At 39.8% G+C, this 16,573-nt stretch overlaps 1 protein-coding gene across 1 annotated transcript in view; it reads left to right on the top strand.

Moving 5' to 3' along the window:
- The window catches only part of TTC28 (tetratricopeptide repeat domain 28), a 496,632-nt gene that overhangs the window by 385,812 nt on the left and 94,247 nt on the right, over positions 1-16,573 (top strand). Inside the window, exons 9-11 of the mRNA XM_031934623.1 lie at positions 437-566; positions 3,110-3,328; positions 5,424-5,589. Of these exons, the coding sequence (XP_031790483.1) occupies positions 437-566; positions 3,110-3,328; positions 5,424-5,589 (515 nt within the window). The remainder of the gene's footprint in view (positions 1-436; positions 567-3,109; positions 3,329-5,423; positions 5,590-16,573) is intronic.

Raw genomic sequence — 16,573 nt, 5'->3', positions numbered from 1 at the left:
GGCAGGTAGCTGGAAAAACACTCGAGGAAGTGTAGACAGTTTCACCATGGCTTTACTTTCTCTGGGCACGAGCGAGCCCGGGCGCGAGCCATGTATACGGCGTTAGCAGGGTAATTATGCCTTTTAAAGACAGTGGTGGCTCTGATCACATAGGTGGTCACCTAATGCGCTTCACATGGCGTGGTTACATAACTAGCAGAGTTGTGCGCCTGTGCTGCAAACTCACTGAGTCATGCTGGACTGGATGTCTGTCTTGGCCTGTTCTTGACCACAGCACATCAATTTTCCTTACACCTGGACATAAGACTCTTCCTTTCAAATCTTTAAAAAATATTTTGGATGTGCACAAAGATATGAGCAGAAGTTGTCTCTAGTCTGTAAACAGCTGGACATTGGTTTCTGGGGAATGGATGATGTTCTTTCTCCCTCCTTGCAGCTTTATAGGGCATCAGCCTTGTTTGAAACGATCCGACACGAGGCACAGCTGAGCACGGACTACAAACTCTCCCTCTTTGACCTGCAGACATCATCCTACCAGGCCTTGCAGCGGGTGCTCGTCACCTTAGGTGAGAACAGCAGGGGTTACTCCTTGCTTATGTGTGCACTAGCATGCACGGGTGCACATCCATGTGTCCAAGTTGTTTAGTGACAGCTGTGAAGAAGCATGATTTGTTGTGACAACAGATTGTGAAGCCATAACTGCAACCAGTCATTGAACATTCATTCATTTATTCAACAAAGATTAGCAGAGCTCCTACCATGTGCCGAGTGCCTGCTCTGGGGATTACAGTCAAGAAGGCCTGGTTCCTGACCCCAAGAAGCTCCTACCCTGTGGAGAGACATAAGTCCGTGAGTCCAGTACAGTGCTGATTGGCACTAGGATAAACTCAGATGCTGTGGAAACGAAGTCTCTTTAAAAAAAAAAAAAAGACAAAAAAAGTTTAAATAGAGATGAGGTCTCACTATGTTGCCCAGCCTGGTCTCAGACTCCTAGGCTCAGGCAGTCCTCCTGCCTTGGCCTCCCAAAGTGCTGAGATCACAGGTGTGAACCATCACACCCAGCCTAAAACAAAGTCTCTTGTCTGGTGGGTCCAGGAGCCAGAGAAAGTGTCCTTGAGACAGGGATGCTTGAACCAGGTGTGCCCTCCCCAGGTTCCCTCTTAACACCAGCGTGTGGTTCAAGCATCTGACTAAGAGGAAGTACCTGAGAAGACACCTGGCCTCTTCTCTGTTTCCTCATCCACACATCTTTCAAGGTTGCTGTCTAATAAATGTTGTTGCCACCTGGGTCTGCCTCCTAGGCTGTGGCATAGTCAGTGATGATTCTCCCAAGCCTATGTGCCCCATCACACTAGGGCAGCATGCATCTTCTTTCACCCGGGCCTTAAATAGTCAGCCAGTCCCTTCCAGCTCTCCTGTCATCTGCCTCTTCCCAGGAGATATTTATTGGAACTAACAAAGGCTTTGAATTTGGATGTTGAGGGCTTTTCGATAACCTGTCTTTTGCTGTATATATAGGAAGGACTCAAATTTCCTCTTGAAAAATGTATCTATTAAATGCGTTCATTGCCTGCGATTACAGTTTATTATCTATTATAATCACAGTGTTAAGTCTGTCTAGCACTTAGGGGCCGATTTTCCAATGTGCACAGAAATTGTCCCTGCTGTTCCAGTTAATAACTTAATAGAGTAAAAGGAGACATTTACATACACACATATAAATCTCCACTTGCTTCTGATACCCAAACTGCAGGAAGCAAGGCATCCTTGAAGTGCTGTCACAGCTGCAGCATCTGGTCTGCTTCTGTCTGCTTTCTTTGGACTCTGGTTATAGTAACTCTTCCATATTTACGTTTATTACAAAAGTAAATCCTCTGCTTTGTGTTCCTTCAGCATTTATAGACAATTCCTTTACATTTTTTGTGCTTTCATATTGGTGCATTAGCTGTTAAACTAGATTATAGACCAGTTTCTTAAGGAAAGTGGGATTCAAAATTTGATTAAAAGACAGGAAAAGCTTGAGATAGAGAAGCAATTTTAAAGATATAGAGACCTGAGAAGTTTAAACTCTTTGCCCCTGGGGATAAGGGAAAAAGTGTGTTGGAGCCCAGAATGGAATGAGATATCAGCTCCAACAACACTACTACTACCTGTTATACATGTGGTGATGTACGTAGGCCTACCAGGCATCTTTTCATGTAGTGCTTCATTTAATCTTCAAACTAGCCCTTTGCGATAGGCAGGACAACTGTTAGCATCCCTCTTCTTGAGACAAGGCCAGTGAAAGGGAAGAGGGCACGCCCAGGAGAGGGACTGGCATGCGTAAATGGACGGAGGTATAATTTGGGGAGAAATGGATAAGGCTGGACAATGTTATGCATAGAGGGCCTGCATGGAGGGAGGAGAGAGAGTCAGAAGACACACAGACACTTTGTGAGGCTGAGGCGGGTAGATCACTTGAGGCCAGCAGTTTGAGACCAGTCTGGCCAACATGGTGAAACCCCGTCTCTACTAAAAATACAAAAATTAGCCAGGCATGGTGGCACATGCCTGTAATCTCAGCTACTTGGGAGGCTGAGACAGGAGAATCACTTGAACCCAGGGGGTCAGAGATTGCAGTAAACTAAGATTGCGTCACTATACTCCAGCCTGGGAGACAGAGTGACACCCTGTCTAAAAAAAAAAAAAAAAAAAAAAAAAAAAAAGACACAGAGAGAGCCAAGTGACACCAATAAACTTGGTGTCAAAACCCAGGCAGGAGGTTTAAAAAAAAAAAAAAGCCAGGTTAGGGAGCAACTCAGGTGGTGGAGCAGAGATGGGGCAGGGCTAAGGACTAGTGCACTGAATTAGATCAGCTCTCTTGTGGCGCTGGCTGCAAGACAGGCGAAGGCCTGATGGCTTAGGGTAGTGTGGAATCAGTCATGCAGGACACTGCACCCACCATCTGAGGCAGGGAATTGAATTCGAAGCAGTATGACTGAGATTCTGTCACATATTGGAGAGCAGAGGCAGTGAGGTTTCTGCCCAGGATTTGATGGCCATCCCTGATAGGCCTCTCTAAGTAAGCACATTCACTATGGACTCCTCAGCGTATCTCTTTGTCTCCTAGGCCATCATGATGAAGCCCTGGCCGTGGCAGAAAGGGGACGGACAAGGGCATTTGCTGATCTTCTGGTGGAACGACAAACAGGACAACAGGACTCTGACCCCTACTCCCCAGTCACTATTGATCAGATCTTAGAGATGGTTAATGGCCAGAGGGGACTAGTGCTTTACTATTCCCTGGCTGCAGGCTATCTGTATAGCTGGCTGCTTGCTCCTGGGGCAGGTAAGATATCTTTCTGTGGGAACAGGGCAATTAGAAGACTAGACCTGTAAAAGTCTAATGAATAGAGGTGGAAGAGGTGCATCATCATAGATCATGCTAAGGAACTGATGTCAGATTTTAGCAAAACCTCAGCGGCAGTGGATATGCTGTGGTGGGGCATTCAATTAATAAGACAGCCCAGCTTTCTCATTCCCCCAAGAAATCGCTGCTCATCACTGTTGAATGTAGAAGCATTTATCAAGGAAGACTAAGAGCAGAAGAGTTAATTTCACTAGCAGCCCTGTGTGTAGGCAGCTGTTGTTCATTAGCTAATAAAGCGATGACTGCAAGACCTAATGAATTCTTTCTAGATATGGTTTAATAATTGTGACCCTTTGTCATGGCAAAGTTAAGGAGACTAAAATGATAATGGCAACTCTATCACATGTTATAAATAAGTCCTATGCTTGAAATTTCTGAGTTTAACAGAACCCATTTTTAACCAGTTCTGCTGTAAATCTATTTCAGAAGTAAAAATCTCCTTTGATTAAATCAGCATTAAATGTTCAGGCTGTAACACTTTCACTAAATACAGAAACACTAATTAGCTGTTAGGGCCATATTTTTTGCATAATAAAATGCTGATGGCTTTACCAAGTTGGAGACACACCAGATCCAATTAGAGTTTATTGACTGGGGAAGTGGATCTTATAATTGGTAATCTTAAAGAATGGGCGCCTATAGTCCCAGCTACTCGGGAGGCTGAGGCAGGAGAATGGCATAAACCCGGGAGGCGGAGCTTGCAGTGAGCCGAGATCGCGCCACTGCACTCCAGCCTGGGCGACAGAGGACCCCGCCAAAAAAAAAAAAAAAAAAAAAAAAAAAAAAGAATGGGCTGCTTGAATATCTGTAAGCCAGTTTCAAAAACTTTAACTGCCAGCGAGAATTGACAAGATTTTCTTGATTATGTTTCTATCCCTTTGATTTAAAAAAAAAAAAAAAAAGATGGCTGGATGACAGCTTTAGGCTCTGAGCATTTGTGCCTATACATTCTGTACCTCGGCATTGTTTTTAATAATTTTTTCCCTTTAGTTCCATGTTCTTTATGGGCTTTCCACAAAGAGTGTTCTTACAGCTGACCTTTTTAATGCTAAAGGTTTTAAATTGTGATTTTTACAGTGACTTGGTTAGTAAACGTTGGCCACAGTGGAATCTTTGTGGATCCCAGCTCCCAGAGTGGCACTGATACTCGTGAGGACACAGTTGATGACTGGGAGGTATCAAACTCCTTCTCTCTGTGGTTGTTACATCTTGGGGACATGATTTGACAGGTGGTATATCTGAATTCCTGTAATAATGAGCCATGTATAATGAGGCTCCTATTGTTTCTTTTTCCATTCCTTTTTGCTCTTAATGAGGCTCTGAAGCTTTCACTGAGGGCGCTAATCCAATCAGAGAGGACCAGCGTTTTCCAGGGCTGACACACTTCATTACCATTTGAGAATATATCCTATTTATTGCCAGAAAACCACTGTGGACTGCCTCAATTTCATGCAGCCATCATTTTTTGCTCGTTTAATTCATTAATAACCACTGACAGTTAGTCTTATTTAAAAATGATTTAAAATGTTTTTATCTGGCCTTTATACTACATGTTTATTATAATTTGCTTTTGTGAAATGAAAGCACTGTTGGAACACAATTTCCACTTGGTCAATTATATTTTTCTTTGGGATTTCAGTTTGTATAAGGAATATGTCTTGGCGTACTCATGCACTATTCCTGAAAGGAGACTTTCCCTAGTTGGTGCTTCTAAGAAGCATCTGTTTTGAAACACATATGAAGTCGTCATAATTCCAGGAGCTTCTGAGACTGTATCTAGAATTCCTTGGTTTCAAGCACCACAGTTAATGGTAAAAGCTGTGAAAAGGATACTGACCAAAATAGAGAAAGCCCTCTTGAGACCTTGGATTTCAGGATTTTTTTCACAGAGTTTGCAGGATGGCATGCTTGTCAAAGAAGTCACATACCATTGGCAGTCCTGTCCCCTGCCTTCAACTTCTCCTTTCCCTGACCCTAATTGTGTATAATGTCAGCTGTGCCTGTTTTGCTTCAGGAATTCTGAAGTTTAATGAACACTACCTGGGTGAGAACACAGTGGAAAACTCAAGTGACTTCCAGGCCAGCAGCAGTGCAACCCTTCCAACGGCAACTGGATCAGCCCTGGAGCAGCACATTGCCAGTGTCCGGGAGGCCCTGGGGGTGGAGTCTCACTACTCAAGGTAAGTAGTAAAACATCCCCAAGCGCATTTTCAGATAAATCTCAGGGTATTATTTTTTGTAAACATTCTATTTGAACTAACAGAAGAAATCTTTTGGAATCCATGTGATTGTGCTCAGTCTGTTCACAGCTGCTGCAGCAGAAACAAATATGTGTCTCTGGAGTGTAAGCCCCTTAGTGGTCTGTCTTTATTCTTTTTGGTGATTTTCCATCAGATGGGGAAGGGCCTCGTCAGACATGCCCATTCTCTAAGCAGGATTTGTAAACTGTTTAAACATAAACATGGCTTTGAATTTAACATACTGGCCAATTAGAACTGAGATTATTTTTTGTTATAAACAAATTATAATAAGTTTGTTTGTACTATAGCTGAACACCTATTTGAGAGAGTAATTTAGTACCAGTGACAGGATATGTGCACAGATCTGTGAGCTGAGGGGTGAGGTGAAAGGAGCTGAACTCCCAAATGTGAAGAATAGGTAAGGGAACTGCTTTTTGCTAAGGTTGTAAAAGGTATAAGCTTATGAAAACATTTTATCATAATGATTGACTATTTTACATATGAAAAAATAATTTCCAAAAGCACCCTGCTTCTAGGGGAAATCAAAGGAAGAGGGTACCTTAGAGCTGGGTTGTAACCAGATTTCCCAGGCATCTCCGTTCTCCATCCAGTGATTACCAAGAATCCAGAAGATCTGTGTGTCAGAGAATCTGCTGTGTTAGCTTGTATCAGGTCCCAAGAATCTCTGCTCATCTCCTGAATGATTTCATTTGTAATCATGAAAATCCGTAGGTAATTCTGTAATTTATTTAGAGATGCTTCACCCAGATTTCCAAGTATATGGTGGTTGCTGCCAGCAGCTGGACTGATCTTTGGGATGCTTATTAAGTTGGTGAAGAAAGAGTTAGGTGAAAAATAATTATTGAATAATGTAATGTCAATATTGGAAGGGGCTGTAGTAGTCATCTAGTCCAACCCCTTTATTTAACAGAAGTTAACACTGAAATAGGACTTGCTGACAGCCAACTTAGTGTCAGAGCCAGGATCAAAACAGTCTAGATCTCACCCAGACTTCCAGGCCAGTGCTTGTTCTGTTTCTGATTTTCAAAATTAATATCATATTTTGAGAAAATAGCCAAATATAAGAATTTCATTTCTAGCTTCTGTTTTTATGAAGTAGGAACAGGCTTTAGCCACATGCACACATGCTTCTCTTATTTATCCTATGACTGTTGTGCATCCTGAAGTATCCCCATCCTTAACAACCCAGGCAACAGTTTGGCAATTACAGGGGTTGACAGGGTGGTAACTCCCAAGAACTTGGAAGTAAGACTGCCCTCTGAGATTGAAATTATAAATGACCATAATAAACTAGGTTAGACATTAGACCAGAGGTATACAAAGCTGCTTCAGCAGACAGAAATTCAGGCCAGTGTGATTAGACTATAACCTGACCAAAGGTATTACATGTCCCAAGTGAGAGTTAGAGGGGCATGATTGGCCAGCAATAGAAACCCAAAAGTAGGAGAGCCAGCAGGGCAGACTTTGGCAGTGTTCGTTTCTAACACCATCAAAAGTAGAGAAAATCTTGGTTTAGGGACACAAAGTCCTGTCGAAAAGGCAGACCCCATGGTGGACATGCACTTGCCATGTTCTCTTAGTCCCCCCACTGTCCCTCCTTCCACAAGTATTTTGAGTGCTCACTCTGTATAAGATACTATGCTAGAGATCAAGGATCCTGATGAAAAAGAAGGCATAGCCCCTACTATCCCAGAACTGAGGGGCAAGCTCTGAAGTGTGGCCTTCTAAGTTTGAAAACCTGATTGATGTTGCTAACATGCCCAAAGAGGGTTTGCCTCTTGGGAGTGAACTTTCATTAACCAAGCTCAAAGAAAGTTGTACAAACTAGAATGCCAGGTATTATGTACATTCTCTATCTGCAAGTATATTTACATGAGAAACCAAATGATAGTTAGAAAGGTTGACAAGAAGCATGGGACCTGAACAAGGGAAGGCAGGAGAACCATCTGAGAGATCTTCTCCACCCAGGGCTGCTGAAGACCTTTGTGCATACTGCCTGGGGTAACCTTTGGCAGTTTAATTCTCCTCATCCTCTGAGCTCAGTTCAAATATTCCCTCCTTAAGGAAGCCTCTACAACTCCCAACATAGGTTTCCCTACCCCTTATGCCCATTTGTATAATTCTCATTATACCCAACATTTTTATGTAAGCACTTACTACAATTTTAATTAAAAGGTTTTATATACTCTCTTGTTTACTCTTTTTCATTTCTGTGAGAGCAGGGGCTATGTCTGCCTTATTCATCAGGATCCCTAATCTTAAGTATAGTACCTTGTAGAGTGAGCACTCAAATACTTGTGGGAGGAGGGACAGCAGGGTTCTAAGAGAGCATGGTGACCATGTCCACCATGGGGTCAGCCTTGCCGATGGGACTTTGTGTCCCTAAGCCAAGATTCTCCCTCCTTTTGATAGTGTTAGAAATGGGTACTGCCAGAGTCTGCCCTACTAGCTTTCCCCTTTTTGTGTTTCTACTGCTGGCCACCAAGATTCTAAAGGTACTTGAGTGCATGACACCTGCCATTTGAAACCTCTGCACACATGAAGGTGGCCTCTCCCTTCTGGCAATGTGGGGGCCACATCCAAGTCATCTCAGTCTAAACCAAACATTCATGGGGCTCAGCCTGCATGAAAATGTAAATTTTACCTAATCCAAATTTCCAGATATCTAGATTAAAATTCACCAGGAGAAAGAAGAGGATTACCCTTGGTCTCACTCTTCCATGCTCCTCACTGGATGTCATGGTTGAACTTTAAATATCTGTGTCTAAGCAGTTCTTTTCTAAGATGCTGGAGGTTGAGTAATTCTGTTTCCAGGTGCCTTTTGAATTGAAAAATGTCTTTTGAGTTATAGTTCATCTCTTTATCAATGGTAAAGAGACAGGAAAGACTGCAACTTGCTTGTGTTTCCCACGTTAACCATTTCCCCTCTGCTCTATACAGAGCACTAACAAGTTCTTATGAGTCCTTAGGATCTCCAGCAGGTTATGTGGCTTGACATTCAGCATCACTTTGTTGGGCTGCCCTCAGTGGCCTCGATCTTCCCCTTAGACTGCTAGAAATAAGGTTTTTCCTATTGCTTTGGAGTAGTCTTGTTAGAGATTTGTTCATATTTTATGAGCTTAAACTCATCTTGTTTATTATAATATTAAAATTAAACCCTTTATTGGCGTGGTTTGAATTTACGGGAATGGAGTGTTCGTGAGAGCAATTCCTATCTCATAGTTTCATGAAGACAGTAAGAAAATTTCATTGAAGTATTATTTTTCATCTATAAATTTAGGAAATATTTTTTAAAACCATAATGCTCAGTGAGAGTAAGGACGCAGTGAATGACCTGGCTCATATCGTAGGGATATACCTTGATTTTGCATTTCTAAAAACAATTTGCCAATAGTATAAAAAATCTTTTTACAGTTTATGCCCTTTGATCTCAAAATTCTTTATTTTAGAAATGGAGCAAAGATCTGTACATACTAGTATCTGTCCTAAGTTTATATATTATAGAAGACATTGAAAACAAACCAAATATACAACAATAATTAAATTACAAATTATTTTATATCTATTCAATATGTTATGTTGCAATTAAAATTATGTTTACAAAGAATTTTAATCAAATAGCCAAATGTTTAATCACGTAGACAAAATATTAAGTGAAAAAAATAGGATATAGAATTACTGTGTATAGTATAATTTAAATTTTGTCATACAAAATATGGGTATGAAAAGAAAAATTCTTGGAAAGAGACTAGGCTATATTTTAGTGGTGATTATAAATGAGTGGTGGAATTATGGATGCTTGTTATTTTATTCTTTTTACTTTTCCTTATTTTTAATTTTTTTTACAATTAGTCATATAGTACTTTTAAATGAGAAATAAATAGCCATGAATAAACAATCTGTCATATCAAAGGGAGAAAAAAAACTTTTTTGTAATTTGGCTTTACAGAGAATAAAACCCCAGTGTCAGAGCCTGTCACCATGATCTAGTGCTAGGAAGGCATTCTGGGTTTATTTTCCATTCTTGTCTCTTGGTGAATACTGTATTTCAACCACTAGGCCTTCTTCTCTGCTCTCTAAATGTACCCTGTAATTTCTTTCTCTCTACTGTAGCTCAGGGGTCTCTGAGCTCTGGATCTGTATATGTAGCTGTCAATAAACATCTGTGTCTGGATATCTTCCAGGCATCTCTGGTCTAAAACACCTAAAGCCTAACTCTTTAATGTCCCCATTTCTACTTTAATCTTTATCCTGGTTTCTGCACCATCATATAACTAGTTGCTTAAGACAAAATAAAAGAATCATCATCCATTATTTTCTCTTTCCCTCATTCTAATCAATTTTTCTTGCAGATTTATAGAAATATATTTCTGTAAAATACATTTTGAACGACCTACCAAGACTGAATCATGAAGAAATAAAATATCTAAACAGATCTATAACTAGTGAGAAGATTAAATCAGTAACCAATAACCTCCCAATAAAGAAAAGTTTGGGACCAGATGTATTCACTGGGGAATTCTACCAGACATTTAAGGAAGAATTAACACCAATCCTTTTCAAATTCTTTTTAAAAATTAATGAGTAAAGAACATTACTAATTTATTTTATGAGGCCAGAGTTACCATGATGCCAAAATCAGGCAAATATACCACAAGTAAAACAACTGTAGATCAATGTTTATCATAAAAAAATTAATGCAAAAATCCTCAAAAAATACTAGCAAACTGAATTCAATAATACATTAAAAGGATTCTGTACCATGACTGTGTGGGATTTACTCTTGGAATGTAAGGATGGTTCACTTATGAATATCAATCAGCATAATACACTACATTAACAGAATGAAGGACAAAAAACACATGATTGTTTGAGTTGATGCAGAAAAACATTTGACAAAATTTAACACCCTTTCATGATAAAAACCATACTGCAAGCAAGTAAAAGGAAATTACCTCAACATAGTGAAGGTCATATATGAAAAATCCACAGCTAACATCATACTAAGGGGCAATAATTTGAAAATATTTCATGTAAGACTAGGAACAAGGCAAGGATGCCTTCTTTTGTCGTATCTTCAATACAGTAGTGGAAGTGCTAGCCAGAGCAGTTAAATAAGGAAAGGAAATAAATATCCAAATTGAAAAGGAAAGAGTAAAATTATCTGTGTTCATAGATGACATGATCTTATATGTAGAAAACTCAAAAGATTCTACCAAAAAACTATTAGAGCTAATAAACAAATTTAGTAAATCTGCAGGATATGAAATCAATGGACAAAAATCAAGTGTGTTTCTATACACTAACAGTGAACAATCTGAAGAGGAAGTTCAGAAAACAATCCCACTTACCAAAGCATCAAAAAGAACAAAATACTCAGGAATAAACTTAGCCAAGGAAGGGAAAGATCCATATACTGAAAACTATAAACATTTCTGAAAGAAATTAAGACACAAATAAATGGGAAAATATCCTATGATCATGGACTACAAGAGTTAATACTGTTAAAAAGCATCCATACTATCCAAAGTGATCTACAGATTCAGGGTAATCCCTAGCAAAATCCTAGTGGCAGCTGGGCTCAGTGGCTCACACCTGTAATCCTGGCACTTTGGGAGGCCAAGGTGGGTGGATCGTCTGAATTCAGTCAGGAGTTCCAGACCAGCCTGGCCAACATGGTGAAGCCTCATCTCTACTAAATATTCAAAATTAGCTGGGCTTGGTGGCGCATGCCTGTAATCCCAGCTACTCAGGAGGCTGAAGGGGGAGAATCACTTGAACCCAGGAGGCAGAGGTTGCAGTGAGCCAAGATCACGTCACTGCACTCCAACCTAGGCAATGGAGTGAGACTCCATCTGAAAAAGAAAAAAACCTAGTGGCATACTTTTACAGAAATAGAAAAAAATTCTAAAATTCATTTGGAATCTCAGAGGACCCCACATAGTTAAGGCAATCTTAAGGAAAAAAAATAAAGCTGGAGGCATCATACTTCCTGATTTCAAAATATTATTACAATTAGTGGGGTGTGGTGGCATGCGCCTGTAATCCCAGCTACTCGGGGGGATGAGGCGTGAGAATCGCTTGAAGCTGGAAGGCAGAGGTTGCAGTGAGCCAAGATCATGCTGCTGCACTCCAGCCTGGGCAACAGAGACTTTGTCTCCAAAAAATATATATGTCCATATATACATATATATATGTATGTATTTATGTATGTCCATCTTATATATAATTGTATTATATAAATATATATGTTCATATGTGTATTTCTATGTTACAGTTTTCAAAACAATATGATACTGACATAAAGACAAACATAAACCAATGAAATAGAATGAATAGCCCAGAAATAAACCCTTATGTGTATGTCAAATGATCTTCGACAAGGGTACAAAGGCAACACAATGGGGAGAGAACAATTTCGTCAATAAATGGTGTTAGGAAAAGTGGATATCCACATGCAAAAGGAAAAACATTGGACCCTTATTTATACAACATACAAAAATTAACTCAAAATGGATTAAAGACCTAAACATAAGACCTGAAAGTATAAAACTCTTAGAAGAAAACATAGAGGAAAAGCTACTTGACGTTGAACTTGGCAATGGTTTATTGGTTGTGATACCAAAAGCACAGGCAACAAAGGAAAAATAGAGAAAGAGGACCACTTCAAACTTCTTAAAAACTTCTGTGCTGCAAAGGAAATGATTAACATTGTGAAAAGATAACCTATGAATGGGAGAAATTATTTGCAAACCATGTATCTGGTAATATCCAGAATATATAAAAACTCCTACAACTTAACAACAACAACAACAAAATCCAATTTTAAAATGGGCGAAGGACCTAAGTAGACATTTCTTCAAAGAGGTATACAAATGAACAACAAGCATATGTAAAGATGTTCAACATTACTAATCATCAGCAAAATGCAAATCAACAGCATAATGAGAAACCTTTTTCCTCATTAGGATGGTCACTTTCAAAAAAATAGAAAATAACCAGTGTTGACCGGGATGTAGAAAAATTGGAACCCTTGTGCATTGTTGGTGGGAATGTAAAATAGTGCAGCTGCTATAGAAAACAGTATGGACATTCCTCAAAAGATTAAAAATAGAATTTAGTATACAATACAGCAATCCCATTACTAGGTATATACAAAAGAATTGAAACCATGATCTCAGAGATATTGGCACAGCCATATTCACTGAAGTACTACTCATAATAGCCAGGGGGTAGGAGCAACCTAAAAGTCCATCTATGGATAAACAGATTTTTAAAATGTGGTGTATACAATGGAATATTACTCAGCCTTACAAAAGAAGAAAATCGGCTGGGCATGGTGGCTCATGCCTGTAATCTCCACACTTTGAGAGGCCTAGGTAGGAGGATCGCTTGAGCCCATGAGTTCCTGACTTCCCTGGGCAACACAGTGAGACCCTGTCTCTACAAAAAAATTTTTTTTAACTAGCCAGATGCAGTGGTGCACCTATAGTACCAGCTACTCAGGAGGCTGAGGTAGGGGGTCATGAGTCTGGGAGGTCGAGGCTATAATGAGCCGTGATTGTGCCACTGTACACCAGCCTAGGTGACAGAGCAAGACTGTACCAGGAGGAAGAAAAGGAAGAAGAAAATCCTGTCACATGCTACAACATGTATGAATTTTGAGGTCATTATGCTAAGTGAAATAAGCCAATCACAAAAGACAAATACTACATGATTTCATTTAATAATATTTGTCTTTTTGTGTGTGATTAGCTTATTTCACAATAAGGTATCTGAAGTAGCCAAGCTCTTAGAAACAGGAACTACAATGGTAGTCCTCAGGGATGGGTAGGAGGAGTAAAGGGAAGTTGTTTAATGGATATAGGGTTTCAGTTTTATAAGATGAAAAATTTCACAAGATTTGTTGCACACAAGATACATATAGTTAACACTACCATATACTTAAAATGGTTATGAGAATAAATTTTGTTATGTTTTTTACCAAAAATTTTTTAAGTATTTTAAAAATACATATTTAATCAATCCACTTCTGTCTCCACTGCTATGTGTACAGTGCAGGTCACCATCATCTCTATCCTAAACCACTGCTACCACTTCCTGTCTGATCTCTCTTCTCCCTCTCCCTCTCATGGCTTTCCAAACCCATTCGCTAGAGTGGTGGTCTTTCAAAGATGTATTTGGGATTCTGTTTCCTTGCCCTTCTACCCACCACAAAGCTCGCCAAACACACTTCAATGTCTTCAGAGTTTCTGATGGTCTTTAGACTCCAGCTCACTTTCCTTATGCTGACCTATATGCCTGTGTGATCTAGCCTCTACCCACCCTTCAACAGCACTTATAATCCTTCTTCAGCTTGGCGTTTCCATGTGACCCCTGGCCTCCTTTCACCTCCTAGTTTACACCAAGGGCTTTCCCACGTTAGAGTTATCCACGTGCTCTTCCTTTTCTCAGTAAAGTTCTGCCCCCTGCTCTTGGTGTGACTGGTTCCTTTCATCCTTCAAATTCCTACCTTCTCAAAAAAGCCTTCCAGAAGCTCCGTTGTTAGTTTCATTCACCTCTTTGTGTTCCCTGTCTCTAGGGCAGCTGTGGAACGTAGTAGATGCTTAAGAAATGTTTGCATGAACAACTGACTAGTTCTCCGAATGAAGTGCTTCTCCCTTCTGCCTGAACTTTTTTATGGACTGTATTTTCCTGTGATAGTCTAATCACCCTTTGGAGCTCTGTTTATATTTCACACTGCTTTCATCAGAATTATTCCCATCCTTGTTGGTCCACATCAAGTCTTTGCTCCCCTCTATGTACCTAATAATAGCACTTATTTTGTTCTTTCCAGTTTTATATTTATGTAGTTTGTATGCCTTTCCAAGCAGATGGTGACGCCCTAGAGGGTAGGTGCTGTGTCCTTCTTTCTGAATTCTCACTAACACAGTACCTGACTCATGGTTAGACATCAGTAAGTTTGAAATTTAGTCACCAGAAGATGTTCTGTAAGCAGACTCCATTTATGCTGGGCTAGTGTTTGTAAAATGCACTGTGCCCCTAGAAACTGAGTCTCTATGCCTTGGGGGACACCTTTATTCAATTCCCCGCAGCCTAGCCTTGGTGTCCTTGTTATTCTGCAGACTGTTTTTGCTCTCCTTAATGGCATCTTGCTGCCGAAAGGAAGTAAAATGCTACAAAGGAGTTTCTGAAAATGAATTTAAAAATAAAATAAGTGCTTTTATTAAGTGTTTAATAAGAACTTCCAGTCGCTTCCTCCCAGATCAAAAGAGGCGTAGACTGAAACCACTGTATAGAACATGAGCCTCCCATAAGGGAGATGTTATGAATTTCAAAACACATCTTCAGTTTTTAATTCTGATATTTAGCCAGCATCTTGCAGTATGTAAATTGTTCCCTGGCCTCCTAGAACGGTGCAGTGGCACTTTAGGGAATCTAAGATTGGGTAGGGCTTTGTTCAGTAGTAGGTCAGGTCTGGAAGGAGCACTTCCAAGGGGTTTTAAATAAATTGCAATTGTAGACTGCCCTTTTAATGGGGTAAATGTTCCTTCATTGTAAAAGAATATTAAACCTTGATAAACTATAGCTGTTAACGTTTTTTTCCCTTTTGGTGTTTTTCTATATTTACAAATTTTCTACAGTGAAAGTTATGTTTGTAACCAAATACATTTTCTTATTTCAAAATCCTGATTAATTTAGATTATACTTGTTCATAACGCTGATAACTCCATTGATTCTACACTGATAACAAGCAGCAAATATTAACAAGTCTGACAATATCAAGTATTGGAGGGTCAGTCCACAAGGTATCTTTTAAATGACTGGTGGGAGAGTAAATTGGCATAACCACATCAGAAGAAGCTTGTCATGACCATCTAAAGTTGAATATTAGCCAGGTGAGGTGGCTCACACCTGTAATCCCAGCACTTTAGGAGGTTGAAGTGGTAGGATCACTTGAGCCCAGGAGTTTGAGGCTGCAGTGAGCTATGATTACACCACTACATTCCAACCTGGATGACAGAATGAGACCCTGTCTCAGTAAATAAATAATCACATATGTACATACCCTTTACACTTGGGTGTAATATCCAAGAGAAAGTCTTGTGCATGAACAAGAATCTTCAAAACTGCACTGTAAACAATAGCAAAATTCTGGAAACAACCCACATGTAGTGAGAGAGTAGATGAATAAATAGAGGTGCAATCCTAAAATGGACTATTAGGTTTCAACAACAAATGAGCCACAGTGAACCCTAAGATAGTGGCTACATAATAGAACTATAATAATTAATAAGTGAAAAAGTAAATTCTAAAACATTACCTACAGGATGACATCTTTTTAATAGTTAAAGACAAAAATAAAAATATACTTTTCAGAATACAGATAGATGCAATAAAACCTGTATAGAAAGGACAACCAGGGAGTGATTGCTATGGGATTAGGGATGGGACCTACCTCAGGCTAGGAATGGACTCACTGGGAAGTAACAAATGATTAGAGGTATGTTATTCTCAAGATCCTGGCTTTTGTTTTGGGTAATGGTTTTGTGCATGTTTATTACATTATTTAAAATTACAAAATAAATAAATGAAAGCAGCAATGTGGTGGCACACACCTGAAGTCCCAGCTACTTGCAAGGCTAAGGTGAGAGGGTCACTTGAACCCAGGAGTTTGGGGCTGCAGTGAGCTATGGTTGTGCCACTGCACTCCAGCCTGGGCAACAGAATGAGACCCCGTCTCTGAATGAATGAGAAAATGAATGCATGAATGAATACAGACTGTGCATGATGGAAGAGTGTTACAATCCAAAGATTACGTATGATTAATACAGTTCCAGAGAGATTCCCTTTTACCCCCCTACTTCAGCTCCCCAAAAAGAGAGAAGACAGGGGTTTTTAA

Source organism: Piliocolobus tephrosceles, chromosome 19 (genome assembly GCF_002776525.5).
Source record: "Piliocolobus tephrosceles isolate RC106 chromosome 19, ASM277652v3, whole genome shotgun sequence".
In the NCBI taxonomy this organism is placed as follows: Eukaryota; Metazoa; Chordata; class Mammalia; order Primates; family Cercopithecidae; genus Piliocolobus; species Piliocolobus tephrosceles.
The sequence above is the reverse complement of the archived record's forward strand: the minus strand, read 5'-3'. Positions and strand labels throughout refer to the sequence as shown.